The 21,127-nt window shown below is 34.5% G+C and overlaps 3 protein-coding genes across 4 annotated transcripts in view; 2 read left to right on the plus strand and 1 right to left on the minus strand.

The window, feature by feature from the left end:
* The first annotated feature begins 1,506 nt into the window (after positions 1-1,506).
* Positions 1,507-9,526, plus strand: LOC132598562 (leucine-rich repeat receptor protein kinase HPCA1). The gene is made up of 19 exons (XM_060311513.1): positions 1,507-1,942; positions 2,406-2,526; positions 2,608-2,679; positions 2,799-2,873; positions 2,958-3,029; positions 3,185-3,346; positions 3,429-3,503; positions 3,673-3,744; positions 3,839-3,910; positions 3,995-4,063; positions 4,239-4,313; positions 4,405-4,476; positions 4,638-4,772; positions 4,938-5,422; positions 6,971-7,129; positions 7,203-7,339; positions 7,701-7,920; positions 8,022-8,257; positions 8,746-9,526. The coding sequence occupies exons 1-19, from the start codon at positions 1,843-1,845 to the stop codon at positions 9,214-9,216; spliced, it is 2,880 nt and encodes a 959-aa protein (XP_060167496.1). The 5' UTR covers positions 1,507-1,842; the 3' UTR covers positions 9,217-9,526.
* Positions 9,527-9,709: 183 nt separating this feature from the next.
* LOC132598563 (probable methyltransferase At1g29790) lies at positions 9,710-11,432 on the minus strand. Its single transcript, XM_060311514.1, has one exon. The coding sequence runs from the start codon at positions 11,167-11,169 to the stop codon at positions 9,814-9,816; it is 1,356 nt and encodes a 451-aa protein (XP_060167497.1). The 5' UTR covers positions 11,170-11,432; the 3' UTR covers positions 9,710-9,813.
* Positions 11,433-15,396: 3,964 nt separating this feature from the next.
* Positions 15,397-21,127, plus strand: part of LOC132598565 (leucine-rich repeat receptor protein kinase HPCA1-like) — a 31,028-nt gene continuing 25,297 nt past the window's right edge. For both annotated transcript variants that reach the window (XM_060311515.1, XM_060311516.1), the window contains exons 1-3: positions 15,397-15,632; positions 16,247-16,367; positions 17,032-17,103. In XM_060311515.1, the coding sequence (XP_060167498.1) occupies positions 15,539-15,632; positions 16,247-16,367; positions 17,032-17,103 (287 nt within the window). In that variant the 5' untranslated portion in view covers positions 15,397-15,538. The remainder of the gene's footprint in view (positions 15,633-16,246; positions 16,368-17,031; positions 17,104-21,127) is intronic.

A 21,127-nucleotide genomic window follows, 5' to 3' on the forward strand; every position in this document is an offset into this window, starting at 1 on the left:
CGTAGAATAAAGCAAGATTAGGTTTACAAAATTTGGGATGGATCCAGCAGTAACATTCAATCCATAGAAAACAAAAAGGAAGCTTCCATGTCAAACCATAAAATCTTCCTATTGTCATTTTTCTTCCCGTCAGGGCCGGCCATGATGTGTCGCCTCACTCTTTATTTGGCTCGGCCGGTTAATACATAAGTTAGGATTAAGGGTGTTCAAGAAAAATCGAACCCATTCTTTTACTTAGAACCTATCATGTTTGAATTTTAGACCCGCCGCTGTTAGAAAAATAGGAAAACATAATAGAGGAAGAAATGGCTTTGAGGTGAATAAATCGACTTTCTTTATATTGCCCGTATACATATTAGGAAAAATACAAGCAATTTCCTTCAATATACAACAAAGTCCGTGTTATACATGCAGATTTTTCTATATTTTACTTTAAGAGTGTCTTTATATTTATAATATTAAGAGATGACTTTTCAGAAAAGACATGTCCTTTCACAGACACATTTGTCTGTTCAATTTAAGACCTCTATATATTAGAAACTATCTAAAAATCATTACTTATAATCTTATATGATATATATGATGATGGGTTCAGACGAAATCCAAGTCGTGAGGCTACCCGGCTAATAATGGTGGGTCTCAGACGTAGACAACAACGTTAATATTAACCCCTTCATGGATTTTGGACAATCATAACTCTAATTCCAACTAAATATAGTAAGAGTATTTGTTTATTTTTTTATTTTTTGATACATAATAATGCGTTGACATTGACATGATAAAGCACATTGGCAAGTACCTATTGGCGTCTCTATTAAAATTTCTTTTAATCCTAACAGCTTTCACGTAATTGGACTATTCTATAGCAAGTAAGAGGAAAAAGGTTCAATTGAATCTTCTTTATGGGAAACTAGTTACAATATCAATAGAGTAAAAATAATTTTGTTGATTACATATAACCGGATGAATCCACTTGTCTTTGCGAATTTTATTTAGTACAGTGGTAAACGGAGTTTAAGGTTAATTTATGCCATAAGTCGGAATTTCAACTATAACATTCTAGTATTTTTCTTAATCCCCTTATATAAAGTACTGGCTTTGACCAAATGAGAATAAATAATTTAATACAAGGTAATTAACTCTCAATTTAACTTAAATGGGTTTATCAATTCTCACGGCGTTCAGCTTCCTTAAAGCGTGTGTAGCATTACCCAACTGCCCTTCTTGGCAACTTTTTTGAGTGACTTGGTTGAAAATGACCCTTAAATTTGATTTTCCTCAAAAATAAAAGTTAATAATTGCCTTTCCAGAAGAAGAAGACTTTATCTAATTATTAAGCCTAATCAAGTTGTTAATATTCTATTTAGGATTAAACCCAATATGGTCAATTATTATCAAGGGAAATATTCAATATTTGACGACTGTGATGGAGGGTTAACCTTGCAAAGATTTATACAAGTAAATTGTTGGCTTTTTTGGGCATGTAAAGACCAAGTAAACTCAACGTGGTAGTGATTTTAATACTTCAAATACTTTTTTATAGGAGAAAAATTTGACGTTGGAGGTCAGTCATTATGTCTAAATTATGTGAACAAAATAAAATAACATTTCATGTTGAAGAAAGTTCTTTAGGAGGAGGTAAAAAGTCTGTATTTTGAAAACTTAGATAGTGAGTTGGCAAAATGGAACAATCCCTTATTCAAATCCTTATTATTGATGAATACTAGTAGCTGTCATTTGATAGACATTATTGTCGTGGGGAGCAGAACTTGAAAGGAATTGAAGTTGTGATTTCTCTTCTTGATTTTGTTGAGGACTTGTTTTTGTGAACTAACTGATCACATGGTACTCTCTCTGGCGATGACACCGCGAATTTTCGTCCGTTTTCTGGTTGTTTGTATCCATGTTCTTGCAATAGTAGCACGGACAAATCCTCAAGATTGTAAGTTGGTTTTGTTCTTCTGTCAAATGTTTCTTAATAAGTGTAAAGAAATATTTGACTGTCTGTGAGTGCTGGTGTTCAAATCTTAGTTTTCCTTCTTGTGATCATATGGACCTTCAAGAACTTGTCTCTTTATTACGAAAGCTAGAGGTGATGTCGATTTCTGATCTTAGAGGAATTGTTTAGCTTTGTTTCTGGTCTTCAAGAACTTGAATGGACTTGATTTAGCTTTGTTTTACCCCTTAAAAAGCTGCTATCCCGTTTAACTTTCTGTTAAGCTGGAATATACTGGGGTGGGGATAGAAGACTTTTTGTATAGGCTTAAGTTGATGTTTTTAGAGAGTTTAGAAGGTTTCAGTATGGAGCATAACAGTTGTGTACTTTGCATCTTTCCTTTTTGTTTCTTCTAGATACGGCCAATTAAGTTTCTAGTTAAGAAGAACTGATTTAATGTTCTATTCAGCTGCTTCTTTACAGTCTCTCAAGGATTCATGGCAGAATGTTCCGCCCAATTGGGAGGGAACAGATCCCTGTGGAAGTCGTTGGGAAGGAGTTGGATGCAGAAATTCGCGAGTAATTTCCATGTAAGAATTCGATGTGTATCCCTAAGTCAACTACTTTAAATTACAATATCATATGGTTGATGTCATCTTTCTCAATTTCAGAACTTTATCAAGTACGAGTTTGAGTGGACAGCTATCTGGAGACATTCAAGAATTAGCTGAATTGGAGACTTTGTAGGTCTTCTTTCGCGTTTCATGTTTCTCCTGCACGTCCCTTTTTTCTTATGACTGAGCAATACTTTGGGATAATTTGTCAAGCTTAAAGTCAATTAATCATTGACTGCATCTTATAGGGATCTATCATACAACAAGGATTTGAAAGGATCTCTTCCTCAGTCTATTGGAAAATTGACAAAGCTATCAAATTTGTAAGTGAATGTGAATAATCATCATGCATTCATTTGCCTGCTAATCTCGTGATAATATGCTGATCTTTCTTAATTTCATGACAGGATCCTTGTTGGTTGTAGTTTTTCTGGACCAATACCGGACTCTATAGGATCTCTGACCCGGCTGGTTTTTCTGTAAGCATTCTGTGGTACTCTTTGTAGTTTGAACTGCTATTCTCATGTTTATACGTTATCAAATCTGAATAGTTGTGTATTTGTATCTGTATATGATTTCTTTCTATCCTTGTTCTGGTATACGCTCTAAGACAGCCCCATTCTGTATTATGCAGATCTTTGAACTCTAACGGCTTTACTGGAGAAATACCTGCTACCATTGGCTATTTGACAGAGCTTTATTGGCTGGATTTAGCTGACAATAGGCTTACAGGAACAATTCCAGTCTCTAGTAGGAGCAAACCTGGTCTTGATTTGCTTGTTAAAACTAAACACTTGTACGCTTCTCCCCTTGTTTCTTTTATATTTTTTTTTTGTCTCTCAACTGCATTTTCTAAGATTGTTTACATTGCTTCACAGTCACTTTGGGAAGAATCAGCTATCCGGTGAAATTCCAGCTCGTCTTTTCCATTCTAATCTGACTCTGATACATCTGTAAGTTCCTCACTAGTAGTGTTTAATTCGCCTTTTGATATTCTTATTAATGCATGTTTTTGCTTCTGAGAGTAGTCATGTGAAAGAAGTTTGATAATTATATCACAAATAACTTTCCTTTTGATCATGCTTTACGGTTTCCTCATGCTTGTATATATTCATTTTATAGGCTAATCGAGAATAACAAGTTTACTGGAAAAATCCCGGATACATTAGGACTTGTCCAGACGATGGAAGTGCTGTAAGTATTGCTATCTTGTGATTTCCCTTTATAATCTAGTAAAGCTTCTTGCTCTCTATACCATATGAATTGTTTGTGACTGCACTTGCAACAGTCGTCTTGACAGGAATTTATTAAGTGGATCTGTGCCACAAAATCTCAACAATCTCACACATGTCAATGAACTGTAAGTAGAAACTGAAAAATATTCTGAACCTATTGCATGTCCTTATGATTTCCTGATGTAGTATATTTTGACCATGTATTACAGCCACATATCGAACAATAATTTGAATGGTCTTTTGCCGAATCTCACTGGCATGAATGTCCTCAACTACTTGTAAGTTGCTTATCCTGTGTTTTGTGCCTTTATCCCTTTGAGTTGATAATCCATTATTGGTCAACATCGTACTGTAAATATTTCTCCCCAATCCACTTGTTACTTTTTCAAAAAATCGAATAAAAAAGCTAAATTTGTTAATCTCACCATCATGCTGTGGCACTTATTTTTGCAGGGACATGAGCAATAATACATTTAATGCATCAGTCTTTCCATCATGGATTCAAGAGCTGCAATCTTTAACAACACTGTATGTTCGCCATGGTTTCCTTTCTTCTCATCCTTATATATTCTATTTCGAGAAGTTCTTTTTAACCTAATGAATGACCTTGTATTGGCAGGGTAATGGAAAACACAGGGCTTCAGGGATCAGTTCCAGCTAAACTTTTCAGCCTATACCAGTTGCAGACAGTGTAAGTGTCCTTACTGCTTTGTGTTTTTTATTTTGTTGGTATTTCTGGAACTTGGATTTCTAAACTATAGATTGATTATATGAAGTTAAGTTTATTTTAACTGAAATTTTGTAACTCTGTATTATGCTGAGATTTGATGACAATGCGCTCATTGGTTACAGCATCTTGAGGAATAACAAACTCAATGGCTCACTTCAAATTGAAAGTACATATAGCAACCAGTTGCAGCTCATTGATGTGCAGAGAAATCTTATCGAATCATTTACTCAAAAACCAGGATATCCCTTTCAGATAATGTAAGCTCTATCCTTAGATTCTTCAATCCATAAACCTCCAAGTTAGTGAGAAACACATATGTTGAATAGTACTTTGGTCTAGCTTATTGTGGCATATGATTATCCTATGCTAAACTTGACTATGTCATGTCTATTAACTCATTTCTTTACTTTTTCTCTCTGCAGGCTTGCAGGTAATCCTTTCTGCAATGGAGGAGGAGACGGAACAGAAGGTTACTGTACCACAAGTCAACATTCTAAGACATATTCAACCCCACCAGATAATTGCTTGCCAACTGAGTGCAGCTTTAAAAATCAAATTTCTAGTCCTACCTGTAAATGTGCTTTTCCATATACGGGCAGCATATTCTTTAGAGCTCCTTCTTTTTCCAACTTGGGAAATGAAACTATTTATGAGACTCTCCAAAAATCTTTGTTGCTTTCATTCCAAAAACGTCAACTGCCCGTGGACTCAGTTGCCCTCAGTAACCCAACCAAAAATTTGGATGACTACCTTGTAATACACCTGCAAGTTTTTCCTTCTAGTCAAGATTTTTTCAATCGGACTGGAGTTTCCGGAATAGGTTTTGTGCTCAGTAATCAGACTTTCAAACCTCCGTCGTCATTTGGACCTTTCTTCTTCATTGGTGAAGGCTATAAATACTTCGACGGTAATAAATATTTCCTTTTGCTTTTGGTCGCTCATTTCTCATCTCATACATATATGTGCAACCTAATCTATAATAATAGAAAGCTGGTGGGTGAAAAACCAATATATATTTGAAGTATTGATAATAAAGTTTTCATGTATTTTTGTTTGACAGAAGAATTTACTCTATTTTAAGACTTTGAACAGGAAGAGTAATTATTATAGGCCTAGTGTTTTGATCACTTTATCAATCCTTTCTTAAGTATTCGACTTAGAAGTACAAGCAGTGTTTTAAAAGGCGGGAGCGTAAGGCGGGGCGTTTTACATACGCCTCGACGAGGCGTAAGCCCCATGGGTATTTAATTTTTAGTATTTCTTAAAATAATATAATTACAATAAATATTTTTAAATAGGTAAAATCACATAAAAAAAAAAAAGAAAACTGTAAATAAATGAAATATATATATATATGTGTGTGTGTGTGTGCGCGCGCGCGTTTGATCCTCACAAAAAAATGATCAAAGCAATCCATTATACACCGCTTTTAACTTGTAATTATATATAACATAATTTTACAAGTATAAACAATACAATGAAATAAAAGCTATTATGAAATGCAAATCAATTCTAACATTTTAACTTTCAAACACGGAAAAAAACATAGTTTCTTAAAACACTATTACTATCATACTATTCATTTTATCTCCCTATAAGCAAATAATCAATAAAATTTATCAATATTACAATTAAAACATAACTTCTTCATGAACAAAAAATAAAATTATATGATAATTCTGATACATAGGACTTATGACTAATGACAAGTGAAAATTTACAATTCCGCTATGTGTTTTTTTTTTTTTAAATTAAGTGATATTCACCCTCACGACGTTCTCAAATAGTAAATATCCAATACTACGACTTGTTATATGAGTTACACCCAATCTTCTATTTCTATAGATGAAAAACTATTAAGTATCATTATTTTGTTAAACAATTATGAGGATGAATGATTTTAATTAAGAAGTTTAAAATATAATTTGTGTAAGAACTGTTAGGCGAGCCCTGGGCGTTGGGCGTTAGGCGTGTTTAGGGCGTACGGTTGGGCGCTTAGGGCGTAAGCCTCATAGGAACTAAGCCCCGCACGTTAGCCCCAGGGCATTTTGCCACTGCCCTGCCCTGAGGCGAGCCCTGGGGCGAGTCCTGACACTGCCTTTTAAAACAATGAGTACAAGATCCAAAAAATGTATCGAGTCTATATATTGAGGCAAAGATATGGTAAAAAACTAAAAGTTTAGTTTGCATTCATATGATGGATCAATTTTCGTTCATTGTTCCTAGTAATTTTTCTGTTAGAGTTTGCATGAGCTTCAATGAATTTATTAATAACCTCCTCGTATAGATACACGTTATTCTGATTGGTTTTCTTAGACAAACTTATTCAATAATTGACTGCAGAAAATTCAAATTATTGTTTGGAACACTATGGAACTGCATTTTAGCATTTCATCTTAGTGAATTTGATAGTTAGAACTTAGACGTTTGAGTCAATGTGTATGCTGTTCTCCAGGGGCATCCGTAGAATCAAAGAAATCTAGTAGTACAGGCATTATCGTTGGAGCAGCAGTTGGTGGTTCTGTCCTTGCAATTTTAGCACTAATTGTTGGTATTTATGCTTTCCGGCAAAAGAAAAGAGCTGAAGATGCTGCAAAGAGGAGCGATCCTTTCGGTATGATTTGGAACTAACTATTAGGCCATTTATCTATTACTTCATCTTATGGTGGTTTTTGCTATATATGCAGCATCATGGGACTCAAATAAACATAGTGGTGCTGTTCCTCAGTTGACAGGAGCTAGATTTTTCTCATTTGAGGAGCTCAAAAAATGGACAAATAATTTTTCAGAAACCAATAACATTGGTTTTGGTGGTTATGGGAAGGTTAGCTTTCATTGAACACGTGCACTCCCCTCCCCTCCACCACCATCATAATTGAAAACATTAATTGTCAAGAAGTTTGTTTTGAGTTTCATCCCACAATCATGGAAACTGTTTTTATGCACTAAACATGTGTTTGCTAGCAGTATTGCAGCTCTCATTTGTTCAGATATTTAATCATCTTTGTCTTAGTTCTCCCCTTCCCTTTGTCGAAGTGTTCGGCTGTTTACAGATGATAATGAAATGATTGTATATTTAAATGAGAAATCTTAGCTCTTCCACCCAAGATAATTCACATATTTTGGTTTTGTATGTAATACAATAGATAATCTGTTTGATTAACTGTAGAAGTGCGTGTCTGCAGGTTTACAGAGGAACTCTTCCCAATGGGGAATTGGTTGCAATTAAAAGAGCTTTACAAGGGTCTATGCAGGGTGCACATGAGTTTAAAAATGAGATAGAGCTTCTCTCAAGGGTTCACCACAAGAATGTCGTTGGCCTTGTTGGCTTTTGTTTTGATCAAGCTGAACAGATGCTGGTGTACGAGTATATTCCTAACGGCACCTTAAAAGACGGTCTTTCAGGTATATGTTGGTCCCTTCTTATTGATTCTTAGAACTAGCTCCTTTTAACTTCACCAAAATGGAAATTTGTCTCCGGATTGTACTGAAATTTGTACTTGTAGGCAAGACAGGGATCAGGTTAGATTGGATGAGGAGACTGAAAATAGCCGTGGGAGCAGCCAGGGGTTTGCAGTATTTGCATGACCTTGTCAATCCTCCCATCATACACAGGGACATCAAGTCCAACAATATTTTACTGGATGAACGCTTAAACGCAAAAGTTGCTGATTTTGGCCTGTCCAAGCTACTAGGTGACTCTGAAAGGGGTCACATTACTACTCAAGTCAAAGGAACAATGGTGAGTAGCCGCCTGAACTTGTTTGGTTTTAGGATGTTCTATGCTTTATCCCTCAAATTTCTGATGTCCACAAAGTTCAGAAATTTAACGTGTCAATAATTTGTCGTCCAGTAATAACCATTACAAACACTATTTCATTGTCTACTAAGAACCCTTAAGCTCCTCCTTTCTCATTGACCACCCTGTCCCTCCACTAAGCAATGAATAAATAAATAGCAACAGGGAAATAGCTAAACAATTTTTTTTGCATATTCTCTTAATAACGATGTTTTAGAGTGTTGATCACCAAATTCAGGGAGAAATACTACCTTCATCAGGAAACAAATGAGTTATAGCCCATATAGAAGCTACAAGCAGATAAAAGCTTTTTAACGCTCATATAATGTGATCTTGCCATGTATAAAAGTGAACAAGTTGAGATCTTGCAGAAAAATGTCAGTATTTACTCATAATCTATGTCCTTTTGATGGGTGTCTTTTATTTATTAGGGCTATATGGATCCTGAATATTACATGACAAACCAGCTGACTGAGAAGAGTGATGTTTATAGCTTTGGAGTAGTACTGCTGGAGATAGTTACAGGAAAAGTTCCTATTGAAAAAGGAAGATATATTGTCAGGGAAGTGAAGACTGCAATGGACAAGACAAAAGACATGTATAACCTTCAAGAAATTTTGGATCCTGCAGTTCACTCGAGTGCAAGTTCTAGAAGCTTAGAGAAGTTTGTGGATCTGGCACTCAGGTGTGTTGAAGAAGAAGGAGTCAATCGACCTACAATGAGTGAAGTGGTGAAAGAGATTGAAAACATTATGGAGATCGCAGGACTGAACCCGAATGCAGAATCTGCATCTACTTCAGAAACCTATGAAGGAGCAAACAAGGGTCACCATCCGTATACTGATGAAAGTCTCTTTGTCTATAGTGGGGCATGTCCTCCTTCAAAGATAGAGCCTAAGTAAGATCAGTGCTTTATTGGATTTGCCCAAGCTTGTGGAATTAGATGGCACATAACATGCTTTGGCCTGTTATGTGTGCTCATATTTAAGAGACTGCAGAATGATTCAATTAATTTTGTCATTGGAGTAAATTATTGTATCAACAGCACAACTAGAGAAAATACTGATATTTTTTTTTTTTGGAGATTTTTATTTTTACCTTCTGTATAAAGTGTGTAAACTTTTTCTGATCTCAATTAGGTTGGTCATTTGTATATGAGAATATATATATTTTCATCCTAATAAAAATTGTGCATTCAATTTTTCAGCTTTACCTAAGTTTCTGTAACTATTTGTGAAAAGTTGACATGAGATTCAATTTTACATCGTTATCTTTCTGTTGTAATTTGTGATGATACAAGCAAAGACTAAAAGATCACTACAAATCACACAAATCCGCCTCCAAGTGTTCCTTATTCTTTCTGTTGCAACAAAAAAGCACATTTTTTTTTTAAAAAAAAAAAGGAAACTAATCAGTACAAGGTTGGTAACTTGTACTTGAATTAAAAGCAAAACTGCCATCAATTTATGAACTGTCTAAATATTCAGTAACTAAGTTGTTCAGGACATTGGTTTCTCCAACAAAGCAGAGAAATACCACTCATTCATATCGATCCCTCGATCAAGCTTCATGCCAGCATTCCACCTCAGTTTCTTGAATCCAACGCGCTCCAGCATAGGAACATAAGTTGCATTCAACTGTGATCCCATACAGAAGAAGTGGTCCAACCAGAACAGTCCTCCAGGCCTCAGAACTCTGTATATGTCATACAGAGTGAACTCAAGCATGGTATCCGGGATCCAGTTGCTCAGAATATGCATAGAGTGTACGATATCCAGAGTATTCTCGAAGAAAGGAAGCCTCTGAGAGACGCCAACATGCATCGATATCAAGCCCCTAGATGAAATGAAGCTGTTGAATGGGCCATCCAAATTCATGGAAGTTGTTACAATGGTTACATTCCTTTCCTTCATCCTAGCAGCAAACGTGCCCGTGCCTCCTCCTATATCAAGTCCAATGCGGATTGTTCCCTTTCGTCTTGTTGCCATAACCTCATCCATCCCAAAATCAAGACCTCCATTATCAAATTGCCACCTTTGTTTCTCCCTAAACTGTAAGTCAAAGCAGTCTTTACAATCATAGAATCCTGGAAACTTCCTTCTATTTATCAAACAACTGTAGTTCTTACAAGTATATGGATCCCAAATAATACTTGTGTCTGGTGGTGTGGACCACAGGCTTTTTGGCGATGGATTTGGTTCGACATAACCAACAGGCGCCTTAGGATGGCACCGCCTTCTTGGAAGTGGCTCACAGCCTTTAAGCATTAGCCTTTGCGCGAAAACATCATCAACAGGACATTCCTTCCCAACGCGATATGTCATGTACTGTGCTAAATCTTCTTTATAACTCAAGCAACCTCCTCCAACCGAGGCATAAACCTCATCGGTCCCTGATCTTGGCGAGTACCCGAGTGGAAGCTTGTGAGGGCCTAAAGCAAGCTTAGCTTCACTTGACAAATCATCAAGAATATCATTGAAGTTGAGCAAAGTGGAATCTTTTGTCTTGTTTATGGACTGGTTAAGGATGTTGAGTTGAGCTATAAGTTCATTGACAAGTTGGTTAGTAGACTTGAGCTGTTGGTTCAAAACTATGATCTGGGATCGACTCGTTTCGAGTTGTTTCTTAGTGGCATTGAGCTCATTTAAGAGGGAACTGGAATCTGATGAAAAAGAATCATTAATGGTGTACTTAGAAGTGGGATGCAAGTTTAGTGAAGGACGAGTGAAGATGTAAATAGTAAGAAGATTTGTTAGTATGATGAGGACTAGTAATTTTAGCTTGTATTTGGCTTGATCACTGATGCTCTTAAGTGTTTGTTTCCTAGGCAAATTGTCATCATCTGGACTTCCCATCAAAGATTAATTTGTGTTTTCAGAGGAATGTAAAGTGATTGGTGATAATGTTATGGGGAAATGAAGTGAAGGGAATAGAATGGAAGGAGAAAAAGAAGAAGAATTTGATCAGTACTTAAACCGAGGTATGCTTCATTAATTGAATAGTACAAGAACTTTTTTGTTTTTAATTTCTAGCGTGTTTATTTTATGTAAGATTTGAACTCAGATTTCACTTTGGTTGACGATCTGTGTAAATGAAAGGACTTTGTACATTGTAATACGCCGTTTGAGACGTTCGAGAATGACTTTTATATTGCTATTTTAATTGGTCATTTAAAACAAAGATCCAAGGATAGAAGAGATTTGAGTTAATATACGTTTGGTATCTAAAATAATCGCAAATAATCTCGGACAAGTTATACATTTAGTCGGTCGGTCAGAAAAAAAAAATATTTACTAGTCAAATATATAATAAATTATACACTAATCATGTATGTATTATACATTTATTAGCTATTAATTTAGGCGGCGTCCATACAACATAAAAATCTTTTTCTTTTCTAATGTCAATGTAATTTGACATGTTATAAGAGGTTATTTACCATTTATTCCATACTCCATTAAATGATTATCGTATAGAATTACATGCAATTGCCTGTTCATGAAATATGATTGTGTAGTTAAAATTTTACACCAATATTGCATAGCCCTCTAGCTCAAATAAAATTAATAACAATTCTTTTAATATTTTTTGTTATAGTATTTTATTAATCGAGAAAACACCAAAAAGGAATTGTTAATTCCTAGCCTGTTTGGAAAGCCACCCAGGTAATTAGGCCTGTGCACGAATCGGTTCGGTTTAGTTTTGGCCATCATCGAGTTGAAATTTCGAATTTCGACTTTCTAAAATTTCCAATCAAACTCGATCCATTCTAGGTTCAATTCGATTTGTTTTTTATTATTTCGGTTCGGTTACACAAATCGATTTGTTCGGTTTATTCGAAATTTAAACAAGTAACTATTTCATTTCAATTTTAGAGTAAACATAACAAAAAAGCATGAGATCCTAAATTTGTAGCCTTATAACCAAGATATTAACCAAGAAAAAAATCATAAACTTGCAAGCATAATAGCATATAAATAGCAAAACAAGAGCTTGAAAACTTGTGCAAGCATACAAATCCGCCAACACCACATTACATATACCAAATTAGTCATATTAGTCACTTGTGGCATATAAATTCGGTTTGTTCGGATCGGTTCGGTTGATAATTGAAGCCAACCGTATCCGAACCGTTAAACCGTAATATTTTACAATTGCATTTGTAAATTGAAATCGAATTGTATTATCCAAATTGAATTATACGAATTGTTTCGAATCGGTTCAGAAATTCGGATTGAACCGATTTGTGCACAGGCCTACAGGTAATTGGAATTAGTGTAATTACACAGTTTGATCTGTTTGTTTGGCCAAGTAATTACACAGTTAGGTGAGAATTGAGTATAATTGAGAAGGTGTAATTACACTCTCCAATTCTCAAGGGGGATTGAGAATTGGGTGTAATTACACCCTGTAATTACGGGTTACTTTTTAGTTTGCTTCTTTTTTGTTGATTTTAATTTCTTTTTATTTTAGTTTCTATTATTTTAATTTCTTTGATTTTAATTTATTTTTTATTTCTATTATTTTTATTTCTTTTTATTTTTACTTTTTAATTATTATTATTTTTTAAAATGTATTTTTCTTTTTATATTATTTATTTTTCATTTCCTTTCTTCCCATTCCCAACCTTTACTTCTCGTGGTTCCATATAATTGCTCGTATTGTTTTTATTTTATTCATTTAGCATAACCGTGTTATTATTTTAATTTTTGAAACTACACCTCTTAATATTGGAAAGAATAAGTCATTAACAAACTTAGTCTATAATGAGTGACGTTACTTGTGAATGAGGTTATAGACTTATATTTTCCCTTTCTTTTGAATTATTTACTTAAGTTACGTTGAAACTTACTTATGTAAGGTTGGAATTTGACATACGAGTATTATGTTAAACTTTTTCTTTTTCTTTTGAATTTAGGTTATATTTTCAATTTTAAGTTATTTGCTTTCACATTGCATGTTGTTTATTTTTCACTTACATTTGATAGATTTTTTGTGTCAAACATTTGAATAATGTTATGGCATTATATTTATAATTTTTTTTTGTCAAACATCCAATCCATGACGTTCTCACAAAAAAAGAATCTTCAAAAAAAAATTTCTTTTAAGTTTTATAATTACTTAAAATTAAATATTATTAATTTGAAATATATATATCAATTATTTTTTACAATATTAGTTAAAAATATATGATTATTAATTAATATATTTTCAAGAAACAATGTATTATTAAATAACTAATTTAATATCATTTATAAAAGGCAAATATTTTTTAAATATTAATTTTAAATTTTTTATAATTAAATTTTATTTTTAAATTAAACTAACTGTGTAATTACACTTGTGCAACCGAACAACACGCTTGTAATCACACTGTAATTACGTTATGACAAATAAACAGATCGTTGTAATTACACTACTGTGTAATTACTACTTTAGTAATTACACCAATTCCAATTACCAGGTGGCTTTCCAAACGGGCCCTTAATTTCCCAATCTCCAAGGTGGCAGGTGTGGTAGGTGCACTTAATAAAAGGAGAGGGCCAAGGTGCACTTAATAAAAGGGCAGGGCCAAGCTTTCAAGCATATATCACAAAAACAAACAGTTGCACAAATATAAATTTGAGTGACTAGAATGACCTCCGAATGCATGTAATGACTCCAAGCAGCCATGTCGATCATAAGCTTCTTTTTTTGTGGCTTCTATAATACGCAAGTAGTAAACATAAATAAATTTGAAATAACTTATCTATGTATATTTATTTATAAACTCGCTAATAAGAGTTCTCATCTTGTTTAACTTTTTTCTTTCTACATTCTTTTTTATGCTTTGTTAGGAAAAACTTAAGTAAAATGTAAAATTTTCATGGGTCTATTATTTTTAATGGATAAAAATAATCCTTCTCGCTATAATAGCCGTGGGAGAGGTTATAGCACTCGCATAATTGAATATTTTAATATTAAAATTTATCAATTGTTAGAGTTTCTTTTTTTTTTTTCCTCGTTCTATCTCATTAATAAGTCTGGATGATAAAGGGCATTCAAGTATAGCGCGCATAGCTTTCGCTATGTGCAGAATTTGGAGAGGATCGAACTAATTGGATCTACTGTAAATAATTTTACTTTATACTACCCGCACAGATAAACTAGTTGCTAAATGCCCTTTCCTTGGGCCTTGGGTTTGGACAGTAGCGGGTGAACTGTGAACCCACCTCATTAAGAACAACATGCCTTAATCAACGTACAGAACGGACCCCTCCCTTTGGATGACCACATAAATAGATACGGTGAGTATAAAAATCCTACTTAACTATTGACCAGTATTGTTAGGAACTTTTCAAAATTATACGGCCCAAAATCACGTTAGACTCACGTAATTATATTTCAGTTTGAAGAACTTAGTAGGAAAAAGTCAATTTTTGGCAACAACTTAGTTTTATTGTTGGCATATATGATAAATCTTTTAAAAATGAACTTTTTTTTGTTGCCAAAAATTTAATTTTGTTGCCATATAGTATTGACTATTGTTTCAAAAAGTACTTTTGGCAACTAAAAAAAAGTTGTTGCACGTCGTTGCAATAACAGCCGTTAGGAAAAGTTTATGCAACAACAAAAAAAATGTTATTGCCAAAAATACGTTTTGCAAAAATAACCTATCTATGGCAACAAAAAAAAAAAAAGTTGTTGCCAAATGTCTTCTTTCTCGCAGTGCACCCTAAGTGTTACGTACTTCTTTTATGGAGTATATAGCAGAGAGAATTGGACACACAATTTTTTTTTTTTTACTAGGAAGCAGGGGCGGAGCTAGGTAGGCTCCAGGGGTTCATCCGAACTCCCTCGGCAAAAAACTACAGTGTATATACTAGATTAAAATTATTTTTTTATGTATACATAATAGATGTTGAACCCCTTGGCTTCTTTGTGTATTTACTTATTCATATTTTTTAAATCCCTAGGTAAAAATTCTGCCTCCACCGCTGCTAGGAAGGATTATTTCATTTAACTCTTTAAGATGAAATAAAGTCATTGTATAAGTACAAGTTGTCTACGTACAGATATATTATCCTCTTGCTGATCAGAGACTAGAGTCCACATAACAAACCAACCACTGGTGGTTTCTGTTTCTTTCCATTAGTTTTTTCTCTTCCCTAAAAAAAGAATATTTCTTTGACCCCATTTAGAGAGGAAGAAGAAGGTTAGGTTGCATGGTGGTGGATTTAAACAATGGTCCAAACAAAAATCCTACTGATCATCTCTTGCCTGCTTATTTCTATGCAAGTTTTGGTGCAGCTGGAAGCTCTTACCAATTCTGGTGACTGTATGTCTTACTTACTACATCTCTTTAGTTGTTTTTGGTCCTATAATTGATTCATGAAAACTCATATACACTAACAATGTAAAGAATTTTTGCACTAACGCATAATTTAACATGCTATACGATAGGTTGTACGTCTTTTTTTCCCTGGTTATTATTTCTACATATTACAAACAGGTATTCGTAGTTATCGTTTTTTAGGTGATCTGAAGATCACATATATAGTAAAGCAAAAGGCTTTGCAGCTAGCTTCCATGCTTGAGGATGTCTGATATGATCATCATGTATAGATTTACATGCTCCACATTGCATTTTGTATAAGAATTAAGAGTCACTTGAAATTAAGTTCTCAAATGATTGATCAATGAGCCTTCAAACCCTTTCCACTTTGCTATCTCTCTCTGATCTCTACCTGTTTTTTTAATCCTTCTTATTTCCATGGGTTTGTTCTAAAATAAATGTTTGTTTAAATAAAAAGGGACGCATCCCCAACACAGAGCGTTTTTTCTTATTATTCACTAAATGAGGAACTTTATGCGATTCATATATCTGCAGTATTTTCTGAAAATCAATAAATAATTACAGTATGGTAGTCTGAAAAAAAAAAATGGGTGCAGATGGTGTTCTAGAGTCACTGAAGGAAGAGTGGGAGAACGTACCTCCAAGTTGGGATGGCTCTGATCCTTGTGGTGATCCATGGGAAGGCATCGGGTGCAACAATTCACGTGTTATTTCTATGTAAGCATTTTATTTTTTTTTGTGATTAACTGAAAATTGTCGAATCAGAATCATATCAATTGGAAGTTCTTTTTAGAAAAAAATAATATTACTACTCTTTAAAATATTCCTAAATTTATGAATAAATATTGAAATTAAAAAATTGAAACACAACTGCATCCGTTTACTTATTACTCCAATAATTTAGTCAAGAATTCCACTTTTCCTTAGCTCGACAATGTCACATGTATAATTCAATGTCGACCCTCCTCATATTGTGTCAGCTAAATGGTTTTCTTCCTATTAACTAATTTTCCCCATCTGTTCTATTATAACAAAAATTTAAGAAAAAGAATCTTCTGTTTGAATAAATAACTTAATTATTTTAAAAAATGAGCAACAAAAGAAATTAGCTTTGTAGAAAATTATAGAAGATATTTTATCTCATTTGAGACAATTATGTAACTGTCACTGTATTTGCTCTTCCATTTTGGTCAGTTCATGTGTATAGGGATAAATGCTCGTTAACAAATGAAACTAGGTAAAAAAAAAAAAAAAAACTTATTTTATTAAATGACGCTTATCTTTGGTTTCTTGTTTCTTTTTCATGCACACATAGTTACTTTTTGTAAATTGAGGCTCTCAAACCTATTATTTTGAGATACTAATGATTCTGAATATTCAGAAAATTATCAAGCATGAATCTGAAAGGGGTGCTATCTGGAGACATCGAGGCCTTGTCTGAACTGCAGATATTGTATGTCTTTCTACTCATTAAATATTAGTGCATTATAATTTAAGAATCATAACTAACGAAATAATTGGTAAAAATCAACTTTTCTATGAATCATTTTAGTTGTTGCTACTAGTTTTGTTTTTCCTTAATTACTCATAAGTAATGGAGTAGTTTGGTGAGAGAAATTTGAAATGACACCTCTTGCTTAGGCGTATTCAGGATTTAAAGTTTTATGGGTTCGTACAACAATCTTAAGGTAACATACAATAATAATTAAGTTCATAATTAAATATTTATAGATATTTAATAATTTTTTAAATATATATAGGGTACGGGTACTAAAAATTATTGTTTCATGTATAACCATAGGTTCTCTTTTAAATCAGCCCTTGCTTATTGATGGTTACTTCCCATGGTTGAATTCAAAATTTAGAGTTAATGAGTTCTACATTCTCCGCTACTCTTCATATATGTGTTTGAGCTAAAGGCAAAGGCGGAGCCAGAATTTGAATTTTATGGGTTCTAAGGCCCCGTTTGTCTATAGATACAAAAAAAAAAATCACTTTTTTTGGAATTTTGGAGTTGGAGTTGTGTTTGGCCATAGTTTTTGAAATTGTAGTTTTAGGTGAAATATAGTTGTAAAAAAGTGATTTTTTTTAAAAAATAAGTTTTTTGAGTTTTTGGTATTCCGAATACAACTTTATTTCCCATGGTTGAATTCAAAATTTAGAGTTAATGAGTTCTACATTCTCCGCTACTCTTCATATATGTGTTTGAGCTAAAGGCAAAGGCGGAGCCAGAATTTGAATTTTATGGGTTCTAAGGCCCCGTTTGTCCATAGATACAAAAAAAAAATCATTTTTTTTGGAATTTTGGAGTTGGAGTTGTGTTTGGCCATAGTTTTTGAAATTGTAGTTTTAGGTGAAATGTAGTTGTAAAAAAGTGATTTTTTTTTTAAAAATAAGTTTTTTGAGTTTTTGATATTCTGGAATACAACTTCAAGTTGTATTCGGAATTCTCATGGCCAAATGCTGATTCCGGAAAAGTGAAAAAAAATTCTGAAATAAAGTGAATAATTCTTATGGCCAAACGGGGGCTAAATTTTAGAATAGCGACATCGCGTGTTAGTAACTGGGTTCTGAATTTAATTTTTGTAATACAAACTAAGTTACTCGGGCTCTTCGAAAGTGTTGCCGAACCCGTGTCGGATCCTCCAAAAATACACTACTTTTGAAGGATCCGGCACGCGCCTGACTACATTTTAGGCGAGTCCGAGTAACTTAGAATACAAATACAAGAGTAGAACTAAAGCTATTGGGTTTGGCCGAACCAGTACGTTCACTTCTACCTCCGCCCCTGGGCCTAGAGGCAATGGGTTCTGACGAACCAGTTGCGTCTAGACTAAAATCCAACACCGATTAATTTGTTGGGAATAAAAATAGATTGCAAGAATAATATTCCCGGTATTAGTGATAAACGCGGAACACTAACTTATGGTTAAATCAGCAAGAATAAAATGCAACAATAATGACACCAAGATTTTTTACGTGGAAACCCTTCTGAATAAGGGAAAAAACCACGGCCAAGAGGAGCAGCTGATATCACTATAGCAAGGAATTTTACACCGTGTAGTAACGAGTACAAATACTCCTAAGACCACTACACCCTCAAAAGAAAAACACTCTTTTGATTTTTCCCACCTCACTACAATATCACTCACACTCTATTTTTCTTCACAGACTAGTTTCTTACAGTCTATGGAATACCTCACTTTGCTCTCACTCAGATGTATTGTCTGAGATTTTGGTGTGTCTACAAATGATAGAAGGCTTCTGTCACGACCCAACCCCGTGGGCCGCGACCAGTGCCCGAGCTGGGCACCTATACGTACCCGATACCCCAAATTAGCATATTAACAGAATAATAATATAATAATAATATTAGTGGTCGCTACAGAACTTAGCAGAAAAGCAGACTTGGCACACATAGGCCGATAAGGCCATCACAGAACAGAATATCCCAAACATATGTACAGAACCCACACAGATGTATCCACAGACCTCTACAGAACATATCATAATCATAAGACGGGACAGGGCCCCGTCATACCCTGAACAAAGTACATATCCAGATAGCAGTGACAGACTGTACCAAAAGATGGGCTCTGTAGAAGAGAGCGCCCCAAATAGCAGAAATAGGATCCTAAACGTGTGGATCAGCGAACCTGTCGTCAGTACCTGCGCGGCATGAAAACGCAGCCCCCGAAGAAAGGGGGTCAGTACGAAATATGTACTGAATATGTAAAGCGGAATCACAGAAGTCAAATCATAATGGTTACAGAAAATGAGTACAGAATCCAGAGTGTCAAATGCATATTTCCAAAACAGACAGAATGCGTACAGAAACATATGTCATATCATATCATATCCGGTCCCTGACACGGGACTCGGCAGACAGAATGTGGCCACCCTCCCGACGCTGGTGCCACTATACAGAGGAATCAGAAAAAGGGGCGTGGCCCCGTATCATATAATGTCATATCAAAATGGCCATACAGATCAGATCAGAATAGGCGGACATGACACATCATACTCCACAGACCCATGTACGCGTATACCTGCCCCCTCACACCGGGACGCGGCGAACAATGCAGAGAATTACGCTTGACAACATATCCTGGCCCGGGCTCAGTGTGGGAAACATTGGGACATCCACGAATGGAGTAGTGAGAGACCAATGCAATTTAAAAATATAATAAATGTTTTCAAAGACTCGATGAAGCGTATCAAAGACAAACAAATCCAATGGGGTCGGACGGAATCATAATAAATGTATTTCGGATATCATAATAAATTACAGAAGTATAACTTTCCCGAAGTCATTCCGAGTGTCAAAATAATTTATAATATTTAACAGAATATTTAAAATAATATTCGTTAAGCGATTAGTAGGGTAATTAAAACATTTCTTTCAAAAATCGCTTAAAAAGGAAGCTTTAACACATTAGGGGCAAAACCGTAAATAGCGGGCCCGCCTTGGGACAAACAAGGCGGCGGGCTCAAATTGTGCCCTCTAAGCATATAGTATCACCTAAAAAGGTTATACAAACATTCTATGATTTTCTGAATAATTTAGAGCAAAATTGCATAATTTCAGAAAAAACATATCAAAATGGTTCAATTCTATTGAAGGAAAAACTGAAATTTTGTCTTGCGGATTCCGAGGGCCAAGAGGTCCTTCGAGGCCCGGATCCGACCCTAACACACTAGGGGCATGCCAAGGGAAGAATTGGGGTTGCTTTACATACCTTTCGCGCTCCTTAAGCCTTTCCAAACTCACTTCCCGTTTCGTCGAAAAACTGCAATTGGTCAAGTTTACCAATTGTGAATTATTAATGCCATTATTTCAACTTTAAGCATATTTGGCTACCGAAATTTCGGCAGCACTTCCCTTATACATATGACACCCCGAGAATTCAACTCGGCTATAAATCATCAACAACAACCCAAACGACAACAACAATATCAACAATGAACATTAAAAACACAAATATCCTTCAACTAGTCATTTTTCTCACAAGTTGACATAATATTCAATTCAACCCAACTTTCAACTAAGATCAATAATTTCATATTCAACAACCATCATGATCATCACCATATAGTTCTAGAAACATTTCATATCGTTTTCCTTAAGATATACACTCGATATACATGATATACAATCTTCCGCCAAAATCATAACTTATGCAAAACATCAAATCTTTGGCATACAACTTCATAACAAGTTTCCAACTTCCAAATTCATCAACCATAATCATAATTCACATCTTAACAACTTCATTTCCATAATATCACAAAATTATTCTAAAGTGACATAATCATCTACATTCCAACTTCAACCAAAATTCATTCAACTTTCATTCCCAATATAATTTCCATCATAACCACAACTAGAATGCAACATAAAATTCAACTCATATATGTATACAACATATATACACCCATGGCTACATATATATATACATACCCACTTTGCAAACTTC

The sequence above is a fragment of the Lycium barbarum genome, chromosome 6, assembly GCF_019175385.1.
Source record: "Lycium barbarum isolate Lr01 chromosome 6, ASM1917538v2, whole genome shotgun sequence".
In the NCBI taxonomy this organism is placed as follows: Eukaryota; Viridiplantae; Streptophyta; class Magnoliopsida; order Solanales; family Solanaceae; genus Lycium; species Lycium barbarum.